The sequence below is a fragment of the Danio rerio genome, chromosome 2 (assembly GCF_049306965.1).
Source record: "Danio rerio strain Tuebingen ecotype United States chromosome 2, GRCz12tu, whole genome shotgun sequence".
Taxonomy (NCBI): Eukaryota; Metazoa; Chordata; class Actinopteri; order Cypriniformes; family Danionidae; genus Danio; species Danio rerio.
The window spans coordinates 2,334,572-2,362,455 of record NC_133177.1 but is presented as its reverse complement, the minus strand read 5'-3'; the positions used below and the strand labels follow the sequence as shown (position 1 = coordinate 2,362,455).

Here is a 27,884-nt window from a genome sequence, read left to right as displayed (position 1 = left end):
AAAGAAACTTCGTATTTCATGGGTTCTACACTTTTTGTTGAAGAACCAATAATGAGATCCTGTCTGAATGTTTTTAGGAATTTTATTTTATATTATTAACTTATTTGAATAGATTAATTAGTATATATGTTATTTAAGGTTTAAATTAACATTTTTATTCAGCTTGAATATTATAGGTTGAGAAGACTAGAAAAATTCATTTCACTCAACTAAACAATTTAAGGTAGTAAGATTTGTTTACTGGGCGCACACACATTGATTTTGGTGGTTTATAAGGACTCTCCATAGGTATAATGTATATTATACTGTTAAAAAACTGCATAAATTTGTCCCTACCCTAATCCTACCATGAAACTTGTCAAAGCTTGTGAAACTTTGAAGTGATTTTAATTATGAGGACACAAGGTATGTCCTCATAAACCACTGTAATAGGCCATACACAAGTCATTATGCATATCTTTGTACCTGTAAACCATTAAAACCAGTACACACACACACACACACACTTCTTCGTCCTACTCCTAAACCGAGCTTCACAGGAAACAATCTGCATATTTACAATATCAAAAAATTATATTTCTGTGTGATTTATAAGCGTGTTGACCTCAATTTTAGTCCTCATAAGTTTGTGTGCATTCAGGTTTTAGTGCCTACTGGTACAACAAGTACAAATACATCTGACAATGTCCGGTCATGAGAGAAAAAGACTTTGTGTTTCATCGGTTCTACACTTTTTGTTGAAGAACCAATAATGAGATCCTGTCTGAATGTTTTTAGGAAATTTAATTTTTATTTTATTAACCTATTTGAATAGATTAATTGTTATTTATGTTAAGGTTTAATTAATATTTTATTCAGCTTTAATATTGTAGGTTGAGATGACTAGAAAAATTCATCTGATTCAACTAAACAATTTAAGGCAGTAAGATTTGTTTACAGTGCACACACACACTTTGATTTTGGTGGTTTACGGGGACTCTCCATAGGTATAATGTATATTATACTGTTAAAAAATGCATAAATATGGCCTTACCCTAATCCTACCCTGAAACTTGTCAAAACTTGTCGCAAATTTTAACGTCAAAAGTCTACCTGAAGTGATTTGAATTATGAGGACACAAGGCATGTCCCCATAAACCACTGTATTAGGCCATACACAAGTCATTATACATATCTTTGTATCTGTAAACCATTAAAACCAGTACACACACACACACACTGTTCTTTGACCTACTCCTAAACCAAGCTTCACAGGAAACAATCTGCCTATTTACAATATACAAAAAACATAATTCTGTGTGATTTATAAGCATGTTTACCCTTGGGGACCTCAATTTTAGTCCCCATGAGTCTGTGTGCATTCAGGTTTTAGTGCCCACCAAAAATATACAAACACACAGCTTGTTTCATAACACTTCAACTCGCTCTCTTCAATACATCTGATATTGTGAGGTCATGAGAGATGAAGGAAAAGACGATTGTGTTTCATCAGCGCTATACTTTTTGTTGGAGAACCAATAATAAGATCCTGTCGGAATGTTTTTAAGAAATTATAAAGATAAACCAACATATTTTCTCTCTCTCTCCCCTTTTGGCACTCTAAAGTGGAAACAAAGTTCCCTGCCTTCTTTTTCTGACGCACATTTGCTCATTAATATTTGATTTGTGTGCGTCGTGGTGCGAAACCAAAATGAAAAGCTAAACCAAAGTAAGCTCCCCAGGTGTGAAACACTTTGTCCACAACTGCATACGCATGTGTGTGTGTGTGAAGACTCTCACTTTAGCGTGTGTCTGGTCTTGTTTACACTGACCGTATCAGCGTCCGCATTCATGCTGCCATACATGAGTTATTCTCTTTCCTATGTGGCCGGAGGGGGTTTTGAGGCTCCAGCACGCTTAATTTAAACCTGTGGCTGAAGCAGTGTGTTGCTCCTGAAACAGCGCACTATTTCATCTTCCCAGAACCCGGAGGGACACTGGCAGGCCCGAAGGCTGTTACGGCTGCAAGTACCACAAGACAAAAATATCATGCAGGATTGGAAATGATGGGGGGGGGGGGGGGGGGGGATATGCCTTGTTTACATTGAAGGAATAAAACGAACTTGTGTTTGAAATTAGATTTCAGATAAGAGACGTTCAACACTCACAAAAATATAAATGTTACTACAGTACTTTTGTGTATTTATGTGAGTGTGTGTGTGCAGCACACATGGCAGCATCTGTTAGCAGCGGTTTTGTCCTTGACTGATCTCTGTTTGCCTGTAAAGAGTGGTCTTCATCCCGGACTCCCCTGCTCCTGCTTTCTGCGGGCCTGCTGGAAGCCCTGTTTGGCTTCGGTCATCATGTCCTTGTAGAACTGCAAGACTTCTTTCTTTTCCTTCAAGGTGTTCCTTAGAGTCGTTCTCAAGGTTTCGTTTTCTTCGAGCTGCAGTGCCAGCCTGCAATGGGCAAGAAAATATGCGCTTATTTACTGGTCTGGAACAAGGAGTGTGCGTAAGCAAGCATAGGGCGGCCGTCTGTCTGCTTTAAAGTTGGACAGTCTGCTATTGGAAACCCACATCCAACCTGCTGGCATCTGTCTTTTCTCATCCTTTTTGGTTCTTCTTCTAATGGTATATGAAAAATAAATAGTTCAATTAAAATATATGCTTGAGTTGATATGAATTGTCATCATCACACACCGGATACGCCGCTCAGCGCCGCGACACGGCGCGCACATGACAGTTGAAAGTATCGCACACCAGACGCGTACATTCGCACGCTATTGAAAATGAAACTAATTAAACAGGGCTCGAAATTGCGACCATTTTTGTCACATATGCGCCCGAAATTTTATCTATGCGACCTTAAAATATATTTGGGAGCATTTCTGCGAGTGCTTAAAATTGATGTGTGCGACCAGTTTTTACTGCAAAATGTTCACCACATGCGCAGATTCGGGATACATTCACGCAGGATGCATCTCTAAGCTCTTTGTCTGCACTTGGAACGCGAAACGCAGCACTCAGGAATGGTTTAAAACAGTTGTCATGTCAACTTGCTGCAGTAAACAAATCCAAGTCCGTAATGCTTGCCCCGCCTTCGCGCTCTTCATATTGGCCCACCACTGCTCTAGCACTGAACGCGAATGATTGGTTAATATCAGCTGTCAATCACTCAGCGCCTTCTGGCTTCGGATGACAGAGAGCTACTACCGCGAAATATTGTAAAGCGCTGAAGATGAGAATGAAGATTACACTGGCAGATTTAGTTTTAGAAACCATCTAGTTACAAATAAAGACACATCTTACTAGTGATCATGTGCTGAATGTTAATCCACCACCTACACTTTTCCAAGAGTAGAGGACTTCCATTGGCTTCAAGTGCGCTATGAAATGTCTGTGGGATGGAGTTTTCAGGTAACTGTTTGCCACATCTAGCACGAGAGCTTCAGTTTAATCCTTCATATAATCGCCAGATGCTGTCCGCCGTGCAAGTGGCCGCTACATGTCAAATTTAACACCATGTACACCATCGCAAACGAGCTTGCACTGAGCAAACTAACATCGCTACTCATAAAAAGACTGGTATTGATATTAACATGACGTATGCATATAATAAGGTACAGTATGTGTCAAAAGCATCAGTGCAATATCAGACAGCACTTGTGAGAACAGCACAGTTATACCGCTAATAGATTCATGTCAAGCAGTGCCTGCAGGGCCGGTGAGCACTCTGTGTATCTTTTGGTCACTCAGTTATGATATAAAAATGTATTTTCTTGTGATAACGGGATTTCGTTGAGACATATTTTCCTCACGCTTGCATATATATATATATATATATATATATATATATATATATATATATATATATATATATATATATATATATATATTTTTTTTTTTTTTTTTTTTTTTTTTTTTTTTTTTTGCTTGTTAGTTTGATTAGTGTTGATTTCAAATGCTATAAATATGTTGGTATAAAACTTGTAGTAACGGTGCTCATAATTGATGGGTGCGACTAAATTTTGGCTGATGCGCCTACATTTTTAAAGTTAGGAGCACCGGTGCTACCAACCAAAAAGGTTAATTTCGAGCCCTGTTAAACTATTGGTTATTCTTCCGACAGACACACTCATGTTGTCATCTGATTCTGTGTGGGATTAAATTATACCATTAAAAGATTTCTTTGAGGGACAGCTACTGATTCCCAAAATGTTCTGTTTGATGCATAATTCTTGGTCACAGTGATTTTTTGTGTGCTAAAAAGAGATTAAATGTGGAAGATACAATTAAAAACAAACACCTTACTGTGCTTTGAGTTCACTAAGCTGAGCGTCACGGCTAATATCAGAGGGGCTTCTGGGAGACAATCCCTCCAGTCTCTCCGGGAGACTCAGAATACTGCCTGAGCTTCCTGCAGTCATACAAGAGAATACAACGGATTGAGCTTTTTTTAATCAAATATTTGCAATAAACTTGATGAAAATGGCAAAAAGCAACAGACTGGTTTCAGTCTATACAGAACCCGTTCTGCTGCGATGAGATGTTTGCAGGCTTGCTTCTTTTTTGGCGTCCAGTTTGGCTTTCTCCAGCTGCTGCTCCAGTGAGACTGAACGCTGCCATTCCTGACGCAGTTTCTGCTCCGCTTCTGCACACTGACGCTTGGCCTCCTCTTCCCTGCAGAAAATAAATTAGGACCATTAAAGGAGACCTATTATGCCACTTTCAACAAGATGTCAAAAAGTCTCTGATGTGCCAAGAGTGTGTGTGTGTGTGTGAACTTTCAGCTTAAAATACACCACAGATGATGTTTTAAAACTCTCTGAAACCGACCGTTTTAGGCTTTGATCCTAATTGGGCCGTTTTGGTGACTGTCGCTTTAAATTTAAATGAGATTGTGCTCTTTTCAAAAGAGGGCGGAGCTACAAACGGCCTATGTGTCAGCATAACAGCAGATTCAAAACAGGGCTAACGCTATCTCTGTGAAAAGCTGAAGATGTCAAAAGAAAGCAATCTATGGAGACCAGGGCCGGACTGGCCATAGGGGGCCCTTCACTTACCAATTGCCACCATCCCCCACCCCCCTCTTCATAAATCCACAGGTCACCCCACCAACCCCTTTACCTTACCCCCTTCACTTAACGATTGCCACCTACACCTCCCTCCTTCACCTACTGATCACCTTCTACACTCTCTTCAATTAGCGATCGCCCCCCTACACCCCCCCTTCACTTACCGATTGCCCCCTCCTTCACTTACCGAACACCTCCTGCCCCTCTTCACTTACCGATCGTCACCCTTCACTTACCGGTCGCCCCTTCCACCTCCCCTCTTCACGTACCGATTGCCCCCTACACCCTCCCTCTTCACTTACCAATGCCCCCCTTCACTTACCAATCGCCCCTTCCACCTCCCCCCTTTACTTATCGATCGCCCCCTACACCTCCCCTTCACTTACGGATCACCCTCTGCACCCCCCCCTTCTCTTACCGAATGCCCCCTCCTTTACTTACCGAACACCCAATTCACCTTCCCCTCTTCACTTACCGATTGCCCCCAACACCCCCCCCTTCATTTACCGATTGCCCCCTCCTTCACTTACCGAACATCCCCTACACCTCCCCCTCTTCACTTACCAATTGCCCCCTTCACTTACCGATCGCACCCTACACCTGCCCACTTTACTTACCAATCACCCCTACACCTCCACCCCTTCACTTACTGATCACCCCTTCCACCTCCTCCCTTCACGTACCGATTGCCCCCTACACCCCCACCCCGTCTTCACTTCCCGATCACCCACCCCATCACTTATCGATCACCACCTACACCCCCCTCTTCACTTACGGATTGCCTACCCCTTCACTTATCGATCGCCCCCTACACCCCTCCTTCACTTAATGATTGCCCCCTACACCCCCCTTTACTTATCTATTGTCCCCCTTCACTTACCGATCGCCTCCTACACCCCCCCTTTACTTACCAATCTCCCCACACACACACCTCCCCCCTTCACTTATCGATCGCCCTCTACACCTCTCCCCTTTCACTTATCAATTGCCCCCCCCCCCTCCCCTTCACTTATGGATTGCACACTACACCCCCTCCCTTAACTTAGCAATCGCCCCCTACACCACCCCCCTTCACTTACCGATCCCCCTACACCCCCCTTCACTTACAAATTGCCCCCCCTTCACTTACCAATCACCCACTACACCTCTCCCCCTTGCCATTTATCGACTGCCCCCCTTCACCTACCAGTTGCCCCCTACACTTCCCCACCCCCAGCTCTTTACTTACAGATCGTCATTCAGTTTAGGTGGCCTGAGGTATAAAATCTTCCCCGGTCAAAAACACTGTCCCACTCGCCACTGATGAAGAGTACTGTTCATTTGTGCATCCTACAACTCCACATTAAAAATGCCGAACGGCTGCTTCTCACTTAGGACTGTCTATGCTAATGAGGGAGAGATGGTCACTAGTGGGCGGGACTTTCCCCCTCTGATGACATCATACAAAGGGAGAATGTCAATCAAAGTGTTTCTGCAGACTGTTTTAATCAAGTATGATTATAAACAATAGAATTAACAAATTTTTACCATTAGAGGTTGCTTATATTCACACACTGCTGACACACAACTGTGTGTAAACCCCTTATAAAAGTGTTTTTTGCATAATAGGTCCCCTTTATATCATTTAAATCAGTCTGCTTCATTACTTGCTCTAAATTCATGATTGTGATATGAATAATCCAATCAAATGTAATGGTGAATTTGAACAAAATTACAAGGGAGAATATACAACTTAAAGGATTGTTCAATGCCTTTATAAATGATAGAACACAGATGAAGATGTTGTGTAGAGAGGGATTATTAATTGTCTCCTACCTGGCGTGCTGCACTTTGGTCAGCTCCAGCAGTCTGTCTCTCTCCACACTTGCGCTTTGGTAAAGGGTTTTATACTCTGCACACTGCGCCTGGAGCGAGGGGACTTTAACAGCACACTCTGGACAGGCCACTAGTGCATCTCTGAAATAATATGCAACTCTTTCACTCATGTTGCTGTATTAGACAGCAGGGCATAATGCAGGCTGTGTCTGAAATTCAGTGCAGTGTGGAAGCTTGCTTTTTCCAGGGAAGTAAAAATGGGGTAATTAAAAACTTTTTTTTTCTTACACAGTTCAACTTTTCTGAGACTTTATTTCTCAGTATTGCGAGTTATAAACTTATATTTATGTCAGATGTATATCACAATTCATATATTTGTTCTCTGGATTTTGAGTTACATATTGTAATTCTGTATTTGATTTTAACTAGGGGTGTCACGATTTCGATTTTTAATGGAAATCGATAGAAATTTATGCTCAATTTCGATTATCGAATCAAAAAATAGAATGGTCGATGCTGCCACGCCCCCATGTCACATCAGCTTGGCTTGCCAAGCAGGAAAAAGCAGGCTTGTTGAAGTGCTTGTTGAACTGCAGAAGCAGGAGACCCGTCGACAGAGCTTAAACCCTCTCCTCTTTCAATGAAGTCGCCGGTGTGGAAGCATTTTGGATTTCCAGTGAGTTATGTTGACAACGTTCGTGTTGTCGACAAAAAAACACAGTTTTGCAAGCTCTGCTATGTACGTATTACGTACGGTTCGTCCGATAGACAACACCGGCATCGCGATCCTCCGCCCGCCCCCGTTGCAAATCCGCTCGCGAAAAGTACACACTCAGGCCCTGTTTACACTGTCTTTGTTTTTAAATGGCATTTTAGAACAACAACGATTTGACATCCACAGTGGCGTGTAGCATTTCTGAGCAGCCCTCCTTCCTCTCTACCTCTGAAAATGCACATCACGTGACCACACACACACAGACGCACACACAGCCATGCGCTCCAGACAGCAGGTCCAGGCAGTCAGAGGACTGCTTCAATCTTTCACTCACTTGTACTTAGTCATTTTAGCGAACACCTCAGATACTGTTGGCTGGTTCCTGTTGGTTGTGCGTCTTTTTTTACCGACGCCATTATAACGACACAGATCACAGATTCACGAGTCCCGCAGAAAAAGTGATTGACAGGTGGTAATTATGTGTGTATCTTGCCTTTATTCATTTACTGTATGATTTGTTTATGGGTAAAACAAAGACCGTGCAGGTCAGGTAGTTTAAACGGTAGGCTACAAATAATTAATTGGTCATTAATTAATTAATTATTCATAATCGAAAATCGTATCGAATCGTGTCTTCAGAATCGAAAATGTAATCGAATCGAGGATTTGGAGGATCGTGACACCCTTAATTTTAACACAGACAATTAGAGCGATATATTTTCACAATTGTGAGTTTATATTTTGCAGGTTTTATCCTCTAACAACATTATTTCGCTCTACAAGGAGCTCTACCAATTCCTGTAGTCTATAAAGATTATGATGTTCATTTGTGCATCCTGAAACTCCACATTTACAATGCCTCTTAGTCACTGACAATATCTTCAGCAGCTCAAACACTCTAATAGCTAATGGACTGCTGCTTCTCACTCAGGGCTGCTGTTTATGCTAATGAGGGAGAGATGGTCACTAGTGGGCGGGGCTTTTCCTCTCTGATGACACGTATAAAGTGAGAATGTCAATCAAAGTGTTTCTGCAGGCTGTTTTAATCAAGTCTGATTATAAAAAATAAAATAAATATATTTTTATCATCAGACGCTGCTTATATTCACACACTGCTGCCACACAGCTGTCTTTAAACCCCTTATAAAAGTGATTTTTGCATAATAGGTCCCCTTTAATACCTGGCAGGGTTTGCTTCTCTACTCTTCTCCTGTTGTGATGTCAAAGACCTGCTGTTTTGTAGACTCTTGCTCTCTGATTGCTTCTGCAACACACACACACACACACACACATACACATGCATAAGCTTGAGACAGGGTTAATACAAATTTTTACCACTAAAATTTCAGGACTTCTCCAGGTTTACAGGTAAATATTTATGACCTAATGTTTTATATAATGTCTACGTACATGTGATAAATAAAACAATGCACATTGCACACAAAAAGCAAATTTATTATGAACCCATATTAAAAAATATGACAATCAATGCAGTTTATTTTTATATCTGTAAAATAGTAGAAAGTATCTTACTGTCTGTGTGGAAATTTTAGAAATGTTAGGTTGTGATTTTCACAAGACTTATAAGAATTGTACCAGTTAGCCTTTAGTAGTGATGTGTGATACCACTGGTTTCCTATCCGATCTGATACCAAGTAAAATGAAGGCGAGTATCGACGACACCGATCCGATATCGATACTTTGCTTAAAATTACTGTTTGAGAAATTAAAGTAACAAGTAGTGTACTTAAAAGTGTCACTTTATACTGAATACGAGACATATTACGCAGCCTGATCTCACGAGGAAACGTTTAACAAGAAAAAAGATTCATCCTAAAACACGAAATGTTATAGAAAGCAAAAATGTTACTTTCTCAAGCATCAACATATTGTTACAACACCTACTAATAATATAGTTTTTGATTGTATTTCTTGAAAAGTAATGCTTCAGTGAAAGATCTGCCAGATACAAGCTTATAATTCCAAGTGGAAAATGACTTTTCAGAATCAGAAGGTTCTCTCTGCATTTACCGTAATTCATTTACTCCAATTTGCAAATGTAAGAGAACTTTGATCATTTAGAGTACCCTTATGCCTAGTTCAGACTGCGTGATTTTAGCCCCGATTTTGGCTCGCCGACAGGTTTTGAGAAATCGCCAACAAATGCCTGAAATCACAAACAAATCGCTGCTCGTGCACGTGAGTGACAATCACACAGTATGAACGATCAAAGACGCGATCTGAGAGAATCGCAGATGAGTCGCCGATGCCTGCGAGATATTTGGCGTGCTAAATATCTGGAGCTGTCGGCGATTCAAATCATGCCATGTAAAATGAGTTTTGACTGAAAATAACATCGGCGATCGCCTACAGCCAATAAAAGAGCAGCTTTCACTTGTGTGTGCGTGTGTGTATACCTGCTGCAGGCCAGCGGGAGGCTGGGGGAGAAGTTAAAAGCGCTCATTTTCGGTTTATTTTGGACCCACGAAATGAAGGGAAAACTAGTGGAGGTTTGACAGGACTCAGGAGCACCCGTGTCTGTTTGATATTTCATACAGAAATAAATTAGTTTATTATCAACGTTGAGGAGTAATGGCTCATTCCCTTTAAACCCAGGTGAGCAAACATGTACATGTTCTACCCCATTAAAGGCTTCTTTCTCATTATGTAGTTAATAACAAAAGATATACTACATGTTTTTGGCTGTGAGACGTAGTTTGGACAAAGTTGTCGGCGATTCTCCCTATAGTAAAGTCATGCAATGTGAATGTCCATGTCGCCGAACCATCTTGCAGTGTAAACAAAGCAGCGACGAAACGCTAGCGCAGATAGTCCTGCAGTGTGAAAACTATCAGTGTGACTACTTTGAAAATCATGCAGTCTGAACTCGGCATCAGGGTCTCTGTCATGTTAATGTATGAAAGAGAACTGTTACACACATATTGTTTGCTATATGGAATGCAAAAACTTTGAAGCTCAATATCTCAAAATCATTTAGAACGCAGACAGAACCTAATAAATCTAAGGTGTTGATTTGCTAAACAAATTTCGGTAACACTTTAGAATAACGGTTCATTAGTTAAATGGAGTTAACTTGTTAACAAAGGTTAGGTGGTGAAACCACGCCTCACTTTGTCTCCATAACCAATCACCAACTCCCTAAAACTTACTTAAGGCAGACCAGCCCTCTAGCACTGTTCTTCTCGTTCTTTCGAAGACACCCTCTCTTCCTTTATTTCCTCGCTTCCCATTCTCTTCACTTCTAGGTTGAATTGTGGGGGGGTCCAATCACTCTACCAAAATATTACAGAGCTACCCCACTTTGAGTCTCCGGATCATCATCGTAGGATGCCCGATCAACCACCTTACCTGCTTACTGTTTATCCTCTTACTTCCCTTCCCCTTCATCCCACTGTTCTCTTACCATCCCCTTCATCCCTACAATGAAGTCTAGCTCAAAGTGTGGTGTGGTCCATGCCAATTTACTAACATTAACTAAGCATTAATAATCTTGAAAAGCATTTATTAATCATATTTCACCATTTACTAATGCATTATTAAAATCTAAAGTTGTGCTTGTTCACATTAGTTAATGCACTATGAGTTAACAAGACTGTTAACTTAAATAACATTAACTACCATTAACGAAGATCAATAAATACAGTAATAAATGTATTTCAGTACTAATTGTTTGTTCATGATAGTGAATACATTAACTAACATTAACTAGTGGAACATTTTTTTTTTTATGTAAGCCAAATTTCCACGACTTTCCAAAATATTTCGGGTTTATTTGTTTTTCCAGGTCTGGAAGTCATTCCCTGACTTCACCAGGTTTTCCAGGACCGTATGAACGCTGTTGAGAACGATGATGTGATGGGATGTGTGGTACCGTGAGGGCGAGCTGCCGGATCTCCTGCTCCAGCTCTTTGACCTTGTTCTCCTTCTCTGCCACCATGAGTTTGAGCTGCTGGATGAGGGACGAGTGCTGCTGGACCTCGCTGTGCAGATGAGTCTCCAGGCCCTGCTGACTCTCCTCACGCTGAGACCCTTTCAGACTCAACCGACCCAGCATGACCTGCCACTGCGTCTGCTGCTTCTGATCAGGACACAGACACCAAGCAGCCTTCATTACACACTCTCCAAACCACTTCCCGCTGCAGAATTAGTTACTTCTTTCAGCTTATTATACTCATCTGTGCCTATTATTCATGGTATATTTCAAATTTACAGTGTAGTACTATTTAGAACAGTGCCTGTTCAATAGTAGTGCTTTAAATGGTTACACGGATATTGTAAACCTCTCAATTCATTGTTTCTAATGCATGTGCAATTGTCTTAATTAATGTAAGCTTTGGTTGAAATATCTAATTCCAATTACAGTAACTAGTTAATTTGTACTCATTACACCCAACACTGGTATATATACTGTATATACACTCACCGGCCACTTTATTAGGTACACCCGTCCAACTGCTCGTTAATGCAAATTTCTAATCAGTCAATGACATGGCAGCAACTCAGTGCATTCAGGCATGTAAGCATGGTCAAAAGAATCTGCTGCATGTCAAAGCGACCATCAGAATGAGGAAGAAAGGGGATTTAAGTGACTTTGAATGTGGCATGGTTGTTGGTGCCAGGCGGGCTGGTTTGAGTATTTCTGAAACTGCTGATCTACTGGGATTTTCACGCACAACCATCTCTAGTGTTTACAGAGAATGTTCTGAAAAAGAGAAAGTTCTATGGGCGCAAATGCCAACCGGATACTAGCAAGGTGTACCAAATAAAGTGGCCAGTAAGTGTATAATATATATACATAAAGAATAAAAATTTCACAGGAGGGCAAATAATTTGACTTCAACTGTGTACTTCAGTATTTTGAATCATAATTGAAGAATCTCTCACCAGTAAGGCATCGACCAGCTCATCATCGTGTTTGCCTTTATCCAGTAGAGTGCCGATCTGACTCTTCAGGGCTTTGATTTCTGTGCTCAGCACTTTATTCCTGGCTTTGGAGCCCTCCAGCTTCTTCTTCACGTCCGTGTGCTCTTCAAGCAGAACTTCATACTCCACAGTGAGCTTCTGCAAAGATATTATTATCAGATTATTAAGACATTTCATCGTGGCATATTAAGATTAAGTATTATGGGTGTGCAAAACCTCCAGCGTCTCCTTCTTCTCCTTCTCTATGTGCCGGATGTGGCTCAGATTTCTGTCTTGTGTCTTCATTGGACCTCCAGTTCTCATCATCTCATCCTCAAGACCAAACTCATTCAGCGGTTTTCTGTGAGACGATTGGCTCAGCTGCTGTTCCAGGTCTCGCACCTTCAGTGTTTAAAGAAAAGTTTAGTAGCATTAAAAGTGACATATGAACACCATAGGGCTTTTCATACTCTAAAAAGTTCACTTTAACCAGTGTTAGGAATGATAGGTGTCCTAGGTAAGAGTTGAAAGATTAAAGATATTTAGCTGAATATAGGGTTTGCACTTTTATCAAGGTTTGGTTAGTTCCCCATACGTGCAGCCATATAGAGAAATCATATAGAGAATGACTTAGTAAGCACGAAAGCATGCAAGATTTTGACAATATGAATATAATAGGGGGTAAAAGATACATGTTAGCAGCATCGTTTAAGGTATTATCCTAATATTTCCCCTACTTGGCTGGAAAAATAAAAAACTAACGTGCTGGAAACGCTGCCTCAGTTCGTCAGACAGTTTTTAGTCAGTCTACAGTACTCTAAATGTTGTTGTTTTCTCATTTAACCAATTAATACAGCCCAAAACATGATTTTTATCAGCAATATGCAAGTTTAATTTAGTTTGGTGGCCTTGTTTACGTTCTGAGCCTCTGATGATGCATTGATGAACATTCTATTGTGGTCCTTGGTGATTCATATAATGAAAGTCAACTATTACCATCCCTATATGAGCATATCAGTAAAAAGCATATGTTTTCACTGATGGAAAAAAGGGATGCACACACAACAGATAAATCCAAAAAGTACTTTAATATTTTTTATTTAATAGTATATAAAAAGTTCACAATGTAATCCAGAGGTCGTACAGAAATATCACTCACGAGACTCACTACCTCGAAAATAATTATCAAAAACAAACTAATTTCTCACAAAAGTTTGAAGTCTACAGCAGAAAGCATAAGGAATACCAAGATTGGGTCGTAGCAATGAAAACCTATGGAAGGCAAACATGCAACCATTCGCAAAAAAAAAAAAAAAAAAAAAAAAGTATAACAGCGGATGCTAATGCGGCCTCTATGTTGGTACACAGGGAAGGAAATGCAGTAAATGAGGCACAGGTAAAAAAAAAATGTTTTACACACAGTAATAATAAAGGCAAAAAAATCTAAAAATAAAAATAAACAGTGACCTCTAGTGGCCATAATATAAGTCTATAACTGTGACTCTGCAGCCTTCATCAACCTTTTCACATAAACCATGAGGAACAATACTTTAATTTACTTAATAATTTACTTAATAAACTTTAATTTCTCCTCCTGGTTCCTCAGTTCAGACACTGAAGGAACTGAAGCGCTGGATGAGTTTGTAAAACAACTGCATTATTGGATCACATACAGTTTCACATTATGTTGCTATATGTTGAGTTGGAGACTGAGAAACCTCAATGTGTCTAGTTTTGCATTTCCTGATATTTGGTTTGTTTGTTTGTTTGTTTGTTTGTTTGTTTGTTTGTTTGTTTGTTTGTTTGTTTGTTTGTTTGTTTGTTTTACTTTCATAGCAAAAATGACCATGGTCTAAGCTTAAAATTCTATTTTATAAAGAAAAAAAAACACATTGTTATTATTTAATCATCGGATTCTTGACTGAAATATTCCTTTTTGCTTTAAACTATTATTTAATTTAAGATGTTTTCTTTAAAAAAATCCATTGAGAAAAAGATTATAAAAAGAACCAGGCGTCTTTTTAATTTGAATTTTCATTATTATAAAACTCAACTCAACTAGTAGGAAATAAAATAAAATAATACAATGCAATGGAAGTTCAACAATGATAGCCAAAAGTCAGCAAAAAATATATATATATATATATAAACAACCCAGGCTCATTGAAAATATGTTCCCAGGGCTACATTTTTAAGAAACCAAGACAAATATACCCTGAACTATGTTTTCTTGCAGTTTCTGTTTATACAAATTCACTAGAGGGCGGCATGTACATTTATGACAATCTGAAATACGTTACTGAGGCATGTTTTTCTCATCCGTGCCATTTCTAGTAAATCAACCAGAGGTCGCTGCGTACATTTCTGGCTGTCTCAACGTCATGCAGTATGTCAGCTTGATATCGATTGAACCACACACACCCTTCCCTAAAGCCAAATGATAGTGTTTTCAAAAGCAAATTAGAACCCTGCTGAAAAATCCAGCTTAAACCAACCTAGGCTGGTTGGCTGGTTTTAGCTGGTTGACCAGCCTGGTTTTAGAGGGGTTTTGGCCATTTCCAGGCTGGTTTCCATCTATTTCCAGCCTGGTCTTAGCTGGTCAGGCTTGACAATGACCAGCTAAATCCAGCTAAAGCCAGCTTGACCAGCCTGGTTTAAGCTGGATATAGCTGGTTTTAGCTGGACATCTCCCAGCCTGACAGGCTGTAAATGGCTGGAAATCAGCCTGGAAATGGCCAAAACCCCTCTAAAACCAGCCTGGTCGACCAGCTAAAACCAGCCCACCAGCCTAGGCTTCAAGCTGGATTTTTCAGTTGGGAAGAGAAAAGCTATGGTGGACGCTTGCTTCTATCACACTGCTCTTTGTTTTGGGTTTTGTTTTACCTGGTTTTTGGAACTGTCCTTAATTTGTGTTGAGCTACCAAGCAAACCAGTCATACAGGAAACATCGCCCATACAGAGGTAAACAGTGAGCGGAACTACCCGGTAGCCCTGTTCGGTTTACACACGAAATGCAGCCCATATTTCTCGGTTCTTAGAATTGTATCCCTGGGAACATTTTCCTGATTGTGTTGCTATAAAGCATGTTCAAAAGCAAGAGGAAAAAGATGTGCTTTTAAAACATCTTTTCTTATTTTTTGGGGAAAATGTGAACAGTCATTTAAAATAATGAAAAAGCACACTAGTTAACTAAAGCTGAACACTCAGCGGACACTCACTCGGTTCTGCAGGGCGAGGATCTGCTGCGATCGCCCTCTCCAGCCTCCTGGGTTACACAGAATCTGCTGAATACTGACGTCCTCACCGACCTCGCAGCTCAACACCTGGAAAACACGTTAAAATGATGCCTACTATAGCACTATATACTATACAGCTCAATAACACATGAAAAGATCTGTTGAGAACAAATTAAGGCTGCACAATATATCGCAATATTATTGTTATCACGATAATAGTATATGCAAAATATTGCAGACGTGCGATACATTATATTTACTTTATGCATTGGTTGTTAAAATTTAAATTTAAAATCAAAAATCTAAATTTGACCAATCAGATGGGGCCTTGCTATCTTTATCTCCGCCTCCCCAGTAGCTGCTGCTCTGCTGTTGGCTGGAGCGACACAAAGCTGAACCCAGAGCTGAAAATAAACACTAATGGGTGGAGTCGAGATGAGCGAGAAAAATGACAACAGCCAATCAGAGTCCGAGTACCTGAGGTTTTCACTTTTTCATAGTGTTTTAAAGGCTAAATATTTGCACTTTGACAAAATTAACGAATTATTTAGACCTGAAGGATTTATTTTACCCGTTTATTTAAATATCATTAAATAAATAAATGATTTAAAAACATAGCTAATAAAAAATGTATTTCTAGGGAAATGTTATATCATAAGAAATATCGTTATTGCTATACTCAACAACAATATTGCGTATTTGTCCAGTATCGTGCAGCCCTAGAACAAACCTTGTGAGCAATTTTTAATTCTTGTTTGAATGTCTGGATCTGGTTGCGGTATTCAGCCATTTTGAGCTGGGCTACAGATAGTTTCTCCTGTAGTGATTTGACTACTGGGTTGTTCTGCACAACAACAAAAAACATTGAACACTGTTATTTAAATAACTAATCTTGGTCACACACTACCTGACAAAAAGTCTTGTGCCCTATCCAAGTTTTAGGAAGAACAAATAATAATTTGACTTCTAGTTGATCATTTGGTATCAGAAGTGGCTCATATGATAGGCCAAAGATTATCCCTCTAGATGACCCTTATTTGAGCACAATAAAATATGATCATGCTTGATTTTGACTGATTTCATTAGGACAGTAAGGTCTGACTTTATTTAGACTAAAGTCTCATCACTGAACAGAAATAATGTCCAGTATAGAATATAAAGTCCTGCTGCAGTGGAGACAGAATGAATATTGTGTCTGACTCCATCATGAGCTTGGAGGACTGCATCCATACATCTCTGACATGACTCACATCACTGATTAATAAAGTCATCTGGAATGGCAGAGAAAGCGTTCCTGCAGGACTCCCAGAGTTCATCAAGATTCTTTGGATTCATCTTCAACGCCTCCTCCTTCATCTTACCCCAGACATGCTCAATAATGTTCATGTCTGGTGACTGGGCTGGCCAATCCTGGAGCAGCTTGACCTTCTTTGCTTTCAGGAGCTTTGATGTGGAGGCAGAAGTATGAGAAGGAGCGCTATCCTGCTGGAGAATTGTCCCTCTCCTGTGGTTTGTAATGTAATGGGCAGCACAAATGTCTTGATACCTCAGGCTGTTGATGTTGATCATCCACTCTGCAGATCTCTCGCACGCCCCCATACTGAATGTAACCCCAAACCATGATTTTTCCTACACCAAACTTGACTGATTTCAGTGAGAATCTTGGCTCCATGCTGGTTCAAGAAGTTCTTCTGCAGTATCTGTAACGCAGCTTAACAGATGATTCATCAGAGAAATCCATACTGCAAAAAATGGTTTTCTTGCTTAGATTTTTTGTCTTTTTTCTAGTCTAAATATCTAAAATTTCTTATATCAAGAGGTAATTTCTAGACAAGCAAAACATATTTTCTTGTTTTGAGAAATAATATGCCAGTAATAAATTAGTTTTTTCTTAAAACAAGCAAACTAATCTGCCAATGGGGTCAGCAAAATAATCTTGTTTTTTCTTTTGACGTAAGATTATTTTGCTTACCCCATTGGCAGATTAGTTTGCTTGTTTTAAGGAAAAACTCATTTATTCCTGGCATATTATTTCTCAAAACAAGAAAATATTTTTTTCTTGTCGAGAAAATTCTTCTTGATTTAGGAATTTTCAGATATTTGCTCTAGAAACAAGACAAAAAATCTAAGTAAGAAAAGCATTTTTTGCAGTGCACCTTCTGACACTTTTCCAAATGATCAACTAGAAGTCGAGTTATTATTTGTTGCACGTACAACTGAGATCGATGACAAGACTTTTGTCAGGTAGTGTGTCTAATCATGCCTCAAATGATAATGAACATAATGCATATTACTTCAGGATGGTCATCCACAATCTTTGAAGCTTGCTTCTTGTTTGTCGTCTTTCCGGGATTTAGTAACAACATGGCCTGAAGCTAACAACACAGAAATATACTAATGAAACTATAAGTAAAGTCACAGATAAAAACAAGTTCTGTTCTTCTTCACCTCTTTCTCCAGTTCTCGAACTCGATTGTTGGCTTGTTTGGTTTTGGTTTTCTCTCGTTCTACTTCAGAAGCTAAATCTCGAGTCTTTTTTGACAGCTCCACAATTTTGGTTGCAGCCGCATCTCCTGCCAGACCAGCAGTACCTTAGCGGAAAAATAAAGATGAAGTGTCAGACTTATTATATACCAGATACTCGGTGGCCCAGAATTAATGTTTGAGTGGCACTGCATTGCATTAGCCTGACATGACAAGCAACATTTAAAGTTTGGGTAAACTGGAAATAAAGAGAGAAATAAAAATACAGAAAGGCATCTTAGCATGTTGATTAACCAGTTGCTGCCATGTTTATGAATTAACCTGTTGCTAACATAAATTTGGACGCTGTGGGCACAGATCTAGCATGTTTAGCACATTGTTAGCTGTGAATTGCTAGCATGTTTCTTGTGCTAAAATGTAAAACTGTAATCAGACTTGTCGGTTATTTATAATTCTGTATATTTATGACACTGCTACGATAAATTAGCATCTTGTAAGCATATTTCTAACAAATTTGACAAACTGCTAGCATGTTTCTAGCATGACTTTCTTGTGCTAAAATGTAAAACTGTAATCAAACTTGTCAGTAAAGACAAATAAAGACATATTAAGACATTTATAATCTTGTGTGTTTATGTTTATGACAGTGTTATGATAAATTAGCACGTTGTGAGCATAGATCTAGCATGTTTAGCACATTGTTAGCTATGAATTGCTAGCATGTTTCTTGTCTTAAAATGTAAAACTGCAATCAAACTTGTCAGTTAAGACAAATAAAGATAATTAAGACATTTACATTTTTGTATGTTTATGACACTGCTACGATAAATTAGCATGTTGTAAGCATAGATCTAGCATGTTTAGCACATTGTTAGCTATGAATTGCTAGCATGTTTCTTGTGCTTAAACGTAAAATTGTAATCAAACTTGACGATTTAAGACATTTATAATTTTGTGTTTATGTTTATGACACTGTTATGATAAATTAGCATGTTGTGAGCATATTTATCAAATTGCTAGCATGTTTCTAGCATGACTTTCTTGTGCTAAAATGTAAATTTGTAATCAAACTTATCGGTTAAGACAAATAAAGATATATTAAGACATTTTTAATATTGTATTTTTATGTTTATGACACTGCTATGATAAATTAGCATATTGGAGCATATTTCTGGCATATTTGGTGAATTGCTAGCATGAACTAGCACATTTATAATATGCTATGTTTTAACATGTTACTTAACATGTTGCTGCCATAAATGCAACGCATGTTGTGAGCATACAGTATTTCTAGCATATTTATCAAATTGCTAGCATGTTTCTAGCATGACTTTCTTATGCTAAAATGTAAAACTGTAATCAAACTTGTCAGTAAAGACAAATAAAGACATATTGACATTTCTAATTTTGTATGTTTATGACACTGCTACGATAAATCAGCATGTTGTAAGCATAGATCTAGCATGTTTACCACATTGTTAGCTATGAATTGCTAGCATGTTTCTTGTGCTTAAACGTAAAATTGTAATCAAACTTGTCGATTTAAGACATTTATAATTTTGTGTTTATGTTTATGATACTGTTATGATAAATTAGCATGTTGTGAGCATATTGATAGCATATTTATCAAATTGCTAGCATGTTTGTAGCATGACTTTCTTGTGCTAAAATGTAAATTTGTAATCAAACTTATCGGTTAAGACAAATAAAGATATATTAAGACATTTTTAATATTGTATTTTTATGTTTATGACACTGCTATGATAAATTAGCATATTGGAGCATATTTCTGGCATATTTGGTGAATTGCTAGCATGAACTAGCACATTTATAATATGCAATGTTTTAACATGTTGCTTAACATGTTGCTGCCATAAATGCAACGCATGTTGTGAGCATACAGTATTTCTAGCATATTTATCAAATTGCTAGCATGTTTGTAGCATGACTTTCTTGTGCTAAAATGTAAATTTGTAATCAAACTTATCGGTTAAGACAAATAAAGATATATTAAGACATTTTTAATATTGTATGTTTATGTTCATAACACTGCTATGATAAATTAGCATGTTTGAGCATATTTCTGACATATTTGGTGAATTGCTAGCATAAATTAGCCCATTTATAATATGCAATGTTTTAACATGTTGTTTAACATGTTGCTGCCATAAATGCAACGCATGTTGTGAGCAAACAGTATTTCTAGCATATTTATCAAATTGCTAGCATGTTTCTAGCATGACTTTCTTATGCTAAAATGTAAAACTGTAATCAAACTTGTTGGTTAAGACAAATAAAGATATATTGACATTTTTAATTTTGTATGTTTTTGACACTGTTACAATAAATTAGCATGTTATAAGCCTATTTTTGGCATAGTGAATTAGCACATTGTTAGTAAAGAATTGGCAAGTTACTAATAAAAGTTGTCATATTATAAGCAAGTTGTTACTATAAAAATATTAATTTCTTAAAAATATATATACTGCATATTAGCACAAGAAACTCCACACAGATATGCCAACTGGTCTAGATGGGATTCGAACCAGCCAACTTCTTTCTGTGAGGCGACAGTGCTAACCACTGAGCCACCTTGTCGCCCCTTAACGTATTTAATGTACCTGCTAGAGCCAACCTGTCCTCTTCTCTCTTCTTCTTCAGGTGTTTTATCTCAAAGTCTTTCTCACTCAGCAGTTTATGAAGTCTGCCGTTCTCATCTCTCAGCTCCCGCACATGATCGAGCAGCTGCTCATTCTCATTCTGGATCATTCTGAATTAGGAGAGTTTTATTAACACATGCATATGTCATAACCACAAACACACGACAAAATCTACGCTACTCTACCACCATCCAGTGTTCCACATGAGCTTCACAAAGAGCACACTGCTGTCACTGCAAATCAGGATCACAATCCACATCCACCGCACATCAAAGACAGCTCATAATGTTGACATCGTTCAGATTGATTAGCCAGAGGAGAAATGGCTCTCTTAAAGTGTCTTTCAAGGGATCGTTCTGCTATTTTTTCTAGCTTTTCTTGCTAATGTCACCTCTGGTTTGCTTAATGGAGAGATAGACAAGCTCTGATTGGTGACTTTTCAGAAGTTATAGTATAGACCAGGGCTTCTCAACTGGTTTGGCCATGGGACCCACATTTTTACATGGTCATCAAGCCGCGACTTAAAGTTTTAGGAGCTATAATACAATTTTAGGAATTATACTTAATTTGTATTCATTTGTTAACATACATAAGTAGTGACATACATCATACGAAATTCACCAAGACTTACAAATAAACACTATTTTATTGCTGTCATTTAACAAAATTAACAAAAACGACAAATACTGTTAATAATAAACTGTTAATAAAACATGTTTTCTGGTGTCAAAATGTTGTTTTAATTTAGAAGGTTTCATGTTGTCTTATGAGAGCACCTCACATATGAAACTGAGGCTTTAAGTCTTTTTCATTCATTCATTCATTCATTCATTTTCTTGTCGGCTTAGTCCTCTTATTAATCCGGGTTGCCACAGCTGAATGAACCGCCAACTTATCCAGCAAGTTTTTACGCAGTGGATGCCCTTCCAGCCGGAACCCATCTCTGGGAAACATCCACACACACATACACTACGGACAATTTAGCCTACCCAAATCACCTGTACCGCATGTCTTTGGACTGCGGAGCACACGGAGGAAACCCACGCGAATGCAGGGAGAACATGCAAACTCCACACAGAAATGCCAACTGAGCCGAGATTGGAACCAGCGACCCAGCGACCTTCTTGCTGTGAGGCGACAGCACTACCTACTGCGCCACTGTCTCGCCCGCTTTAAGTCTTTTTTGTCGTCAATATATATATATCCATACTTTACATATTCGGAGTCGTACTTGCTCTTCGACAAATTTGTTGCAATAATTAAATGAAATTTTACATGTCAAACGGTAGGGTTGTCGCGCACGCATTTTAAAATAAAAGTCCGGTATAAGCAAAATAAGTAAAAAATTTACTTTTTTTTTTTTTTGATCACACACTCCGCGACCCACTGAAAATGTTCCTGCGATGACCCACCAGTTGAGAAACACTGGTATAGACAACCATATTGTTTTTCATATTTCACATTCCTTCATAAATCTTCTGCATATAAGTATATAAGCTTCTGCATCTTGCTTATATACACGATGAACAGCAGCTACGCTAATTATTCTCTTTATTCTCTATTTTCACCTGGGGATACTCATCCCGAGGTCCTCAGTTTATGCGGAGTCACTGATTGGATCCAAGACCAGCGACGAGATGATCCCAAGGTTTCCATATCCGGGACCAGGCCATATCCTGAGCTGCTGCTGCGCTGATGGTCGTGGGGAGTGGAGAACATGAGTCTGATTCCAGCGACGCTCCAGGGACAGACGAGTCTTCGCTAAGGCCATCTTCCAGCCTCCACCACGGTGACTGAAGCTCTGCACAAGACTTTTGACCAGCGGAGAAATTAAAATGGTCGTGCCCAACTGAGTCTGGTTCTCTCAAGGTTTTTTTTTCTTCACTCCCATCAGGTGAAGTTTTTTTTCCTCTCCGCTGTCGCCACTGGCTCGCATGGTTCAGGATTGGTAGAGCTACGCATCGATGAATTTGCTCTTCAGTGTTTGAACTCTCAGTAATGATTAAATCACACTGAACTGAGCTAAACTGAACTGAACTTAAACACTAAAAACTAAACTACACTGTTCCAGTTACTATGACCATTTATGTGAAGCTGCTTTGACACAATCTACATTGTAAAAGCGCTATACAAATAAAGCTGAATTGAATTGAATTGAATAACTTTTCCTTCGATTTAGTCCCTTTTTTCATCAGGGGTCCCCACAGCGGAATGATCCGCCAACTTATCCAGCATATGTTTTACACAGAGGATGCCCTCCCAGCTGCAACGCAGCACTGGTAAACACCCATACACACTCATTCACACACACACACACACACACACACACACACTATGGCCAATTTTGTTCATCCAATTCACCTATAGCGAATGTGTTTAGACTGTAGGAGGAAACCCACGCCAACAAGGGGAGAACATGCACAGAAGCGCCAACTGACCCAGCGACCATCCTGCTGTATGGTGAAAGTGCTAACCACTGAGCCACCGTGTAAAAGTATAAGCGGTAACACTTTACAATAAGGTTCATTAGTTAACGCATTTACTAACATGAACTAATCATGAACAACACATGTACAGCATTTATTAATCATAACTGAACATTTACTAATGCATTATTAACATTCAAGTCCATGCTTGTTAACATTAGTCAATGCATCATGAGTTAACATGAACTAACAATGAACGACTGTGTTTTCATTAACTAATGTTAACTAACATGAACAAATACAGTAGTAAATGTATTGTTCATTGTTTGTTCATCTTAGTAAATGCATTAATTAACACACACACAAAGCGTGACCGTATAAGCATTACTTACAAATGATCAGATCCCTTTTTGTACGATTTTAATCATTTACTTATGTTTCAGATACTTATGCCTGATTTGTTTTCATTTATTTCATCATTTTTTTTAGTATTTTGAAGTATTTGTTACTATTCAATGTAGTGATTCATAGTGTTACATTTCAGTATTAGAAACTAAGCTGTACCAAGATTATGTAATAATTTGTCTTCATCTAAGTTAGTGCATAGTAGCCGCATTTCCACTATCGGGTCAGTGCGAGCCAGGGCTTTAATTGGGCCGGGCCAATAGCCCGGGAGGTTGAGAAATGAGGCCGAAATCATGTCGCATTTCCACTGTCAGGCTAGTAGCTCATAAGGGCGATCATACGCAAAAAGACCCCAGACTATAAGGCCAGATGTTTTCTTTCCCTTATTTATTGATGTGTTTGGCACATGTACCCATGTGCGATTAGAAAACTGCTCGACTCTCCTTTCACTCCGCCCCAAAGCCTCAGCTGGCCCTCCTTGGCCCAAGGTATTCGGCGGGCCGAAAAAGGCCAGCCGCTGGCCCCAAGAAAGCCCCGCTTTGGCCCGATTAGGCCCCGGAAGTGACAGCGGAAACGCCACTGGCCTTGGCTCGCCCTGGCTCGCTCGCTTTAGGCGCGATAGTGGAAACGCGGCTAGTGTTTTTGTAAGCCCTGCTTACTGATGTTCATAAAAGGTTAAACATTTATGCTGCGTCAGCTTTCATTTCTCTTGTGTAAAGATGCTTTAGTCTTATTTCTATTTCTTATTTCTTAGTTCTTTTTTGCTGAATTTGTAGAAGCAATAAGGTGAAGTCACTGTTGCGTGTGTCACCTTGCATTGAACAGATCCATCACTTTATCGTCCTCTTCTGTGAAGTGGATATCGTCCAGACTGCTGCTGAGAGGAAGAGCGATGGCGTCTGTCTGTTTTTCCCCATCTGTCTTTTTCATCTCCTGCCTCCTCTGGATGCGCTGCACTTGTTGCTCTTGCAGAGTTTGAAACTGAAGCCTCAGATGCTCCTTTATTTCATCAGCGTCCCCATCCATCACTGAGAGATCAAAGAAAGATGCGTTATTGCAAACTAATGCGGTTACAGATGAGAGATGTGCAGATATACTTCAGAGAACATATTACACCCGCTTCAGCTCATTTGCATTGCTTTCCTGTCACAGGAGTGGATTTTAAAACACTGAACGGCTTTACTTAGTCACTTATATCCAATACAATTATTGTTTATTATTGTATTATTATTTTGTTTAAAATATATGTGAATTCTAATTTATAAGTAAATATTATTGTGTTTTTGAACCATACTATAGTAAAGTGTATTATACAGTATTTATTATAGTATTTACATCTCTTTGTTAATGAATTACTGTAGTATACATTTTAGTACAGTAAACTGTGGTATATTGTAGTATAATATAAAGGAAACTGTTTATTTTACTTGTTGTTTTACTATAGACACTATAGTATTACCACAACAGCTTCACTTTACTATGGGATGGTCAAAACACTACAGTATTTACTATCAAGTACTATAGTATTATTTTTTTCTTGTGGCCTGTATTACGCTTTTTTAGAAAACAAAATACACATTTAAAAAATACTATAATAATTTATAGTAAATATTATTGTGTTTTTGAACCATACTATAGTAAAGTGTATTATACAGTATTTATTATAGTATTTACATCTCTTTGTTGATGAATTACGGTAGTATACATTTTAGTACAGTAAACTGTGGTATATTGTAGTATATTATATAGGAAACTGTTTATTTTACTTGTTGTTTTACTATAGACACTATAGTATTACCACAACAGCTTCACTTTACTATGGGATGGTCAAAACACTACAGTATTTACTATCAAGTACTATAGTATTATTTTTTTCTTGTGGCCTGTATTACGCTTTTTTTAGAAAACAAAATACACATTTAAAAAATACTATAATAATTTGTAGTAAATATTATTGTGTTTTTGAACCATACTATAGTAAAGTGTATTATATAGCATATATTATAGATTTTACAACTTGTTGTTAATGAATTACTGTAGTATATCTAAGTTTTAAGTACAGTAAACTGTGGTGCAATGCTGTATAATATATAGGAAGACACTAGAAATACCTCAACAGTTTCACTTTACTATGTATGTTTCAAAAACACTACAGTATTTACTATCAATTACTACAGTATTGGGCTGTTTTAAGTTGTGCAAAACAAAAAACTAATTTAAAAATACTATGATAATTTATAGTAAATATTATTGAGTTTTTAAATATACTATAGTAAAGTGTATTATACAGTATATAATATTGTGTTTACAACTTTTTGGTAATGCATTACTGTAGTATATGTTAGTTTTAGTACAGTAAACTGTGGTGTATTGTAGTTTGTTATATAGGAAACTACAGTAGTTTTTCATTTGTTTATTTTACTTGTTGTATCAGACACTTTAGTAATACCACAACAGGTTTACTTTATTGGTATGGTTTAAAAACACCACAGTATTTTACTAAAAATTACTCTAGTATTATTTTTCTTGTGGCCTGTATTACGCTTTTCAGAAAACAAAATACACATTTAAAAAATACTATGATAATTTATAGTAAATATTATTGAGTTTTTAAATATACTATAGTAAAGTGTATTATACAGTATATAATATTGTGTTTACAACTTTTTGGTAATGAATTACTGTAGTATATGTTAGTTTTAGTACAGTAAACTGTAGTGTATTGTAGTTTATTATATAGGAAACTACAGTAGTTTTTCATTTGTTTATTTTACTTGTTGTATCAGACACTTAAGTAATACCACAACAGGTTTACTTTATTGGTATGGTTCAAAAACACCACAGTATTTTACTAAAATTACTCTAGTATTATTTTTCTTGTGGCCTGTATTACGCTTTTCAGAAAACAAAATACACATTTAAAAAAAAAATATGATAATTTATAGTAAATATTATTGTGTTTTTGAACTATACTACAGTAAAATGTATTATACAGCATATATTATAGATTTTACAACTTGTTGTTAATGAATTACTGTAGTATATGTTAGTTTTCAGTACAGTACACTGTGGTGCAATTCTGTATAATATAGAGGAAACTACAGTATTTTGTCATTTGTTTATCTTACTTGTTGTATTAGACACTACTTTACTATGGTATGGTTCAAAAGCACTACAGTATTTACTATCAATTACTATAGAATCGTTTTTCACGTGGGCCATATTACACTGTGTAAAACAAAATACACATTAAAAAAAATGCTATGATCATTTTTAGTAAAACTTTTTCAACCATAATAAAAGTTTATTATGCATTATTATATTTACTCTTTGTAAATATATTACTGTAGTATACGTTTGTATTTACTACAGTAAACTAGTAAACTGTGGTGTATTGCTGTATAATACATAGGAAACTGCAGTGTTTAGTCATTTGTTTATTTTACTTATTGTATTTACGTTACCATAAACACTGTGGAATTACCACAACTGGTTCACTGTATGGTTCAAAAACACTACGGTATTTAGTATCAGTATAATTTTTTTCTTGTGATATTTTATGTAAAGTGTATTATACATTATATTGTTTACAACTCTTTGTTAATGAATTACTGTATTCTACGTTAGTTTTAAGTAAACTGTGGTGTATTGTAGTATAATATATGGGCTAGTTGTAGAATACTACAGTATTTTCTTAAATTACCACAGACACTAAAGATTTACCACAAAAGATTCACTTTACTATGGTAGTTCAAAATTACAACAGTATTTACTATCAATTACTACCGTTTTATTTTGTATTCTGGGATGTATTATGCAGTGCAAAACAAAATGTACATATGTAACTAAGAGTTACTATCAGAGGTTTAACATTAGAGGAAGAGGTCAGTTAACTAACATCTGAGGTAACGTAAATGAATCTGTCTCAGTTTCATCAAACTATTCTCTGCCTTCAGTGCGGAGAGGATTTAGAAACGAAACAAAAACTTACCGAATGAAATTAGAAAGATCTCCTAGGAAATATCGGTGAAAATAACACATATATTGAGTCGTTAAATTAAAATACAAGAGAGTATCGTCAGTGGTTTCTCCAGAAGTGTTCCCTTCCCTGTCTATTTGTTTACGCAACAGTTGCCGCGGTAACGCTTCCGGAAGTCACAACCT

The 27,884-nt window shown here is 37.8% G+C and overlaps 1 protein-coding gene and 1 long non-coding RNA gene across 7 annotated transcripts; one reads left to right on the top strand and one right to left on the bottom strand.

The window, feature by feature from the left end:
• Nucleotides 1–835: 835 nt before the first annotated feature.
• ccdc13 (coiled-coil domain containing 13) lies at nt 836–27,849 on the bottom strand. Of its 6 annotated transcripts, none has more exons than XM_073922372.1 (15): nt 27,712–27,849; nt 24,532–24,748; nt 20,851–20,999; nt 18,194–18,336; nt 17,902–18,120; nt 16,476–17,487; nt 15,728–15,832; nt 12,747–12,911; nt 12,492–12,668; nt 11,479–11,685; nt 8,768–8,850; nt 6,872–7,012; nt 4,510–4,661; nt 4,288–4,398; nt 836–2,438 (listed from the first exon to the last, which is right to left on the bottom strand). In XM_073922372.1, the coding sequence occupies exons 6-14, from the start codon at nt 16,608–16,610 to the stop codon at nt 4,289–4,291; spliced, it is 1,275 nt and encodes a 424-aa protein (XP_073778473.1). In that variant the 5' UTR covers nt 16,611–17,487; nt 17,902–18,120; nt 18,194–18,336; nt 20,851–20,999; nt 24,532–24,748; nt 27,712–27,849; the 3' UTR covers nt 836–2,438; nt 4,288. The 6 variants fall into 6 exon arrangements, with proteins under 6 accessions (XP_073778473.1, XP_073778471.1, XP_001918641.4 ...); XM_073922370.1 differs by having other exon boundaries at nt 4,293–4,398; XM_001918606.9 differs by having other exon boundaries at nt 16,476–16,589; nt 18,040–18,120.
• Nucleotides 7,158–12,237, top strand: LOC141377662 (uncharacterized). Its single transcript, XR_012390151.1, has 3 exons — nt 7,158–7,302; nt 8,287–9,679; nt 10,484–12,237. It is a non-coding gene; the product is annotated as an uncharacterized lncRNA (long non-coding RNA).
• Nucleotides 27,850–27,884: the final 35 nt, after the last annotated feature.

Excerpts from the sequence above, each read along its gene's own strand:
- ccdc13 (XM_009296623.5), bottom strand. The coding sequence starts at position 24,746 with ATGGATGGGGACGCTGATGAAATAAAGGAGCATCTGAGGCTTCAGTTT. Across the intron at positions 15,833-16,475 it reads AATTAAAAATTGCTCACAAG|GTGTTGAGCTGCGAGGTCGG; the intron begins GTTTGTTCTAGG and ends CGTGTTTTCCAG. Across the intron at positions 2,439-4,292 it reads CTTAGTGAACTCAAAGCACA|GCTGGCACTGCAGCTCGAAG; the intron begins GTAAGGTGTTTG and ends TGCCCATTGCAG.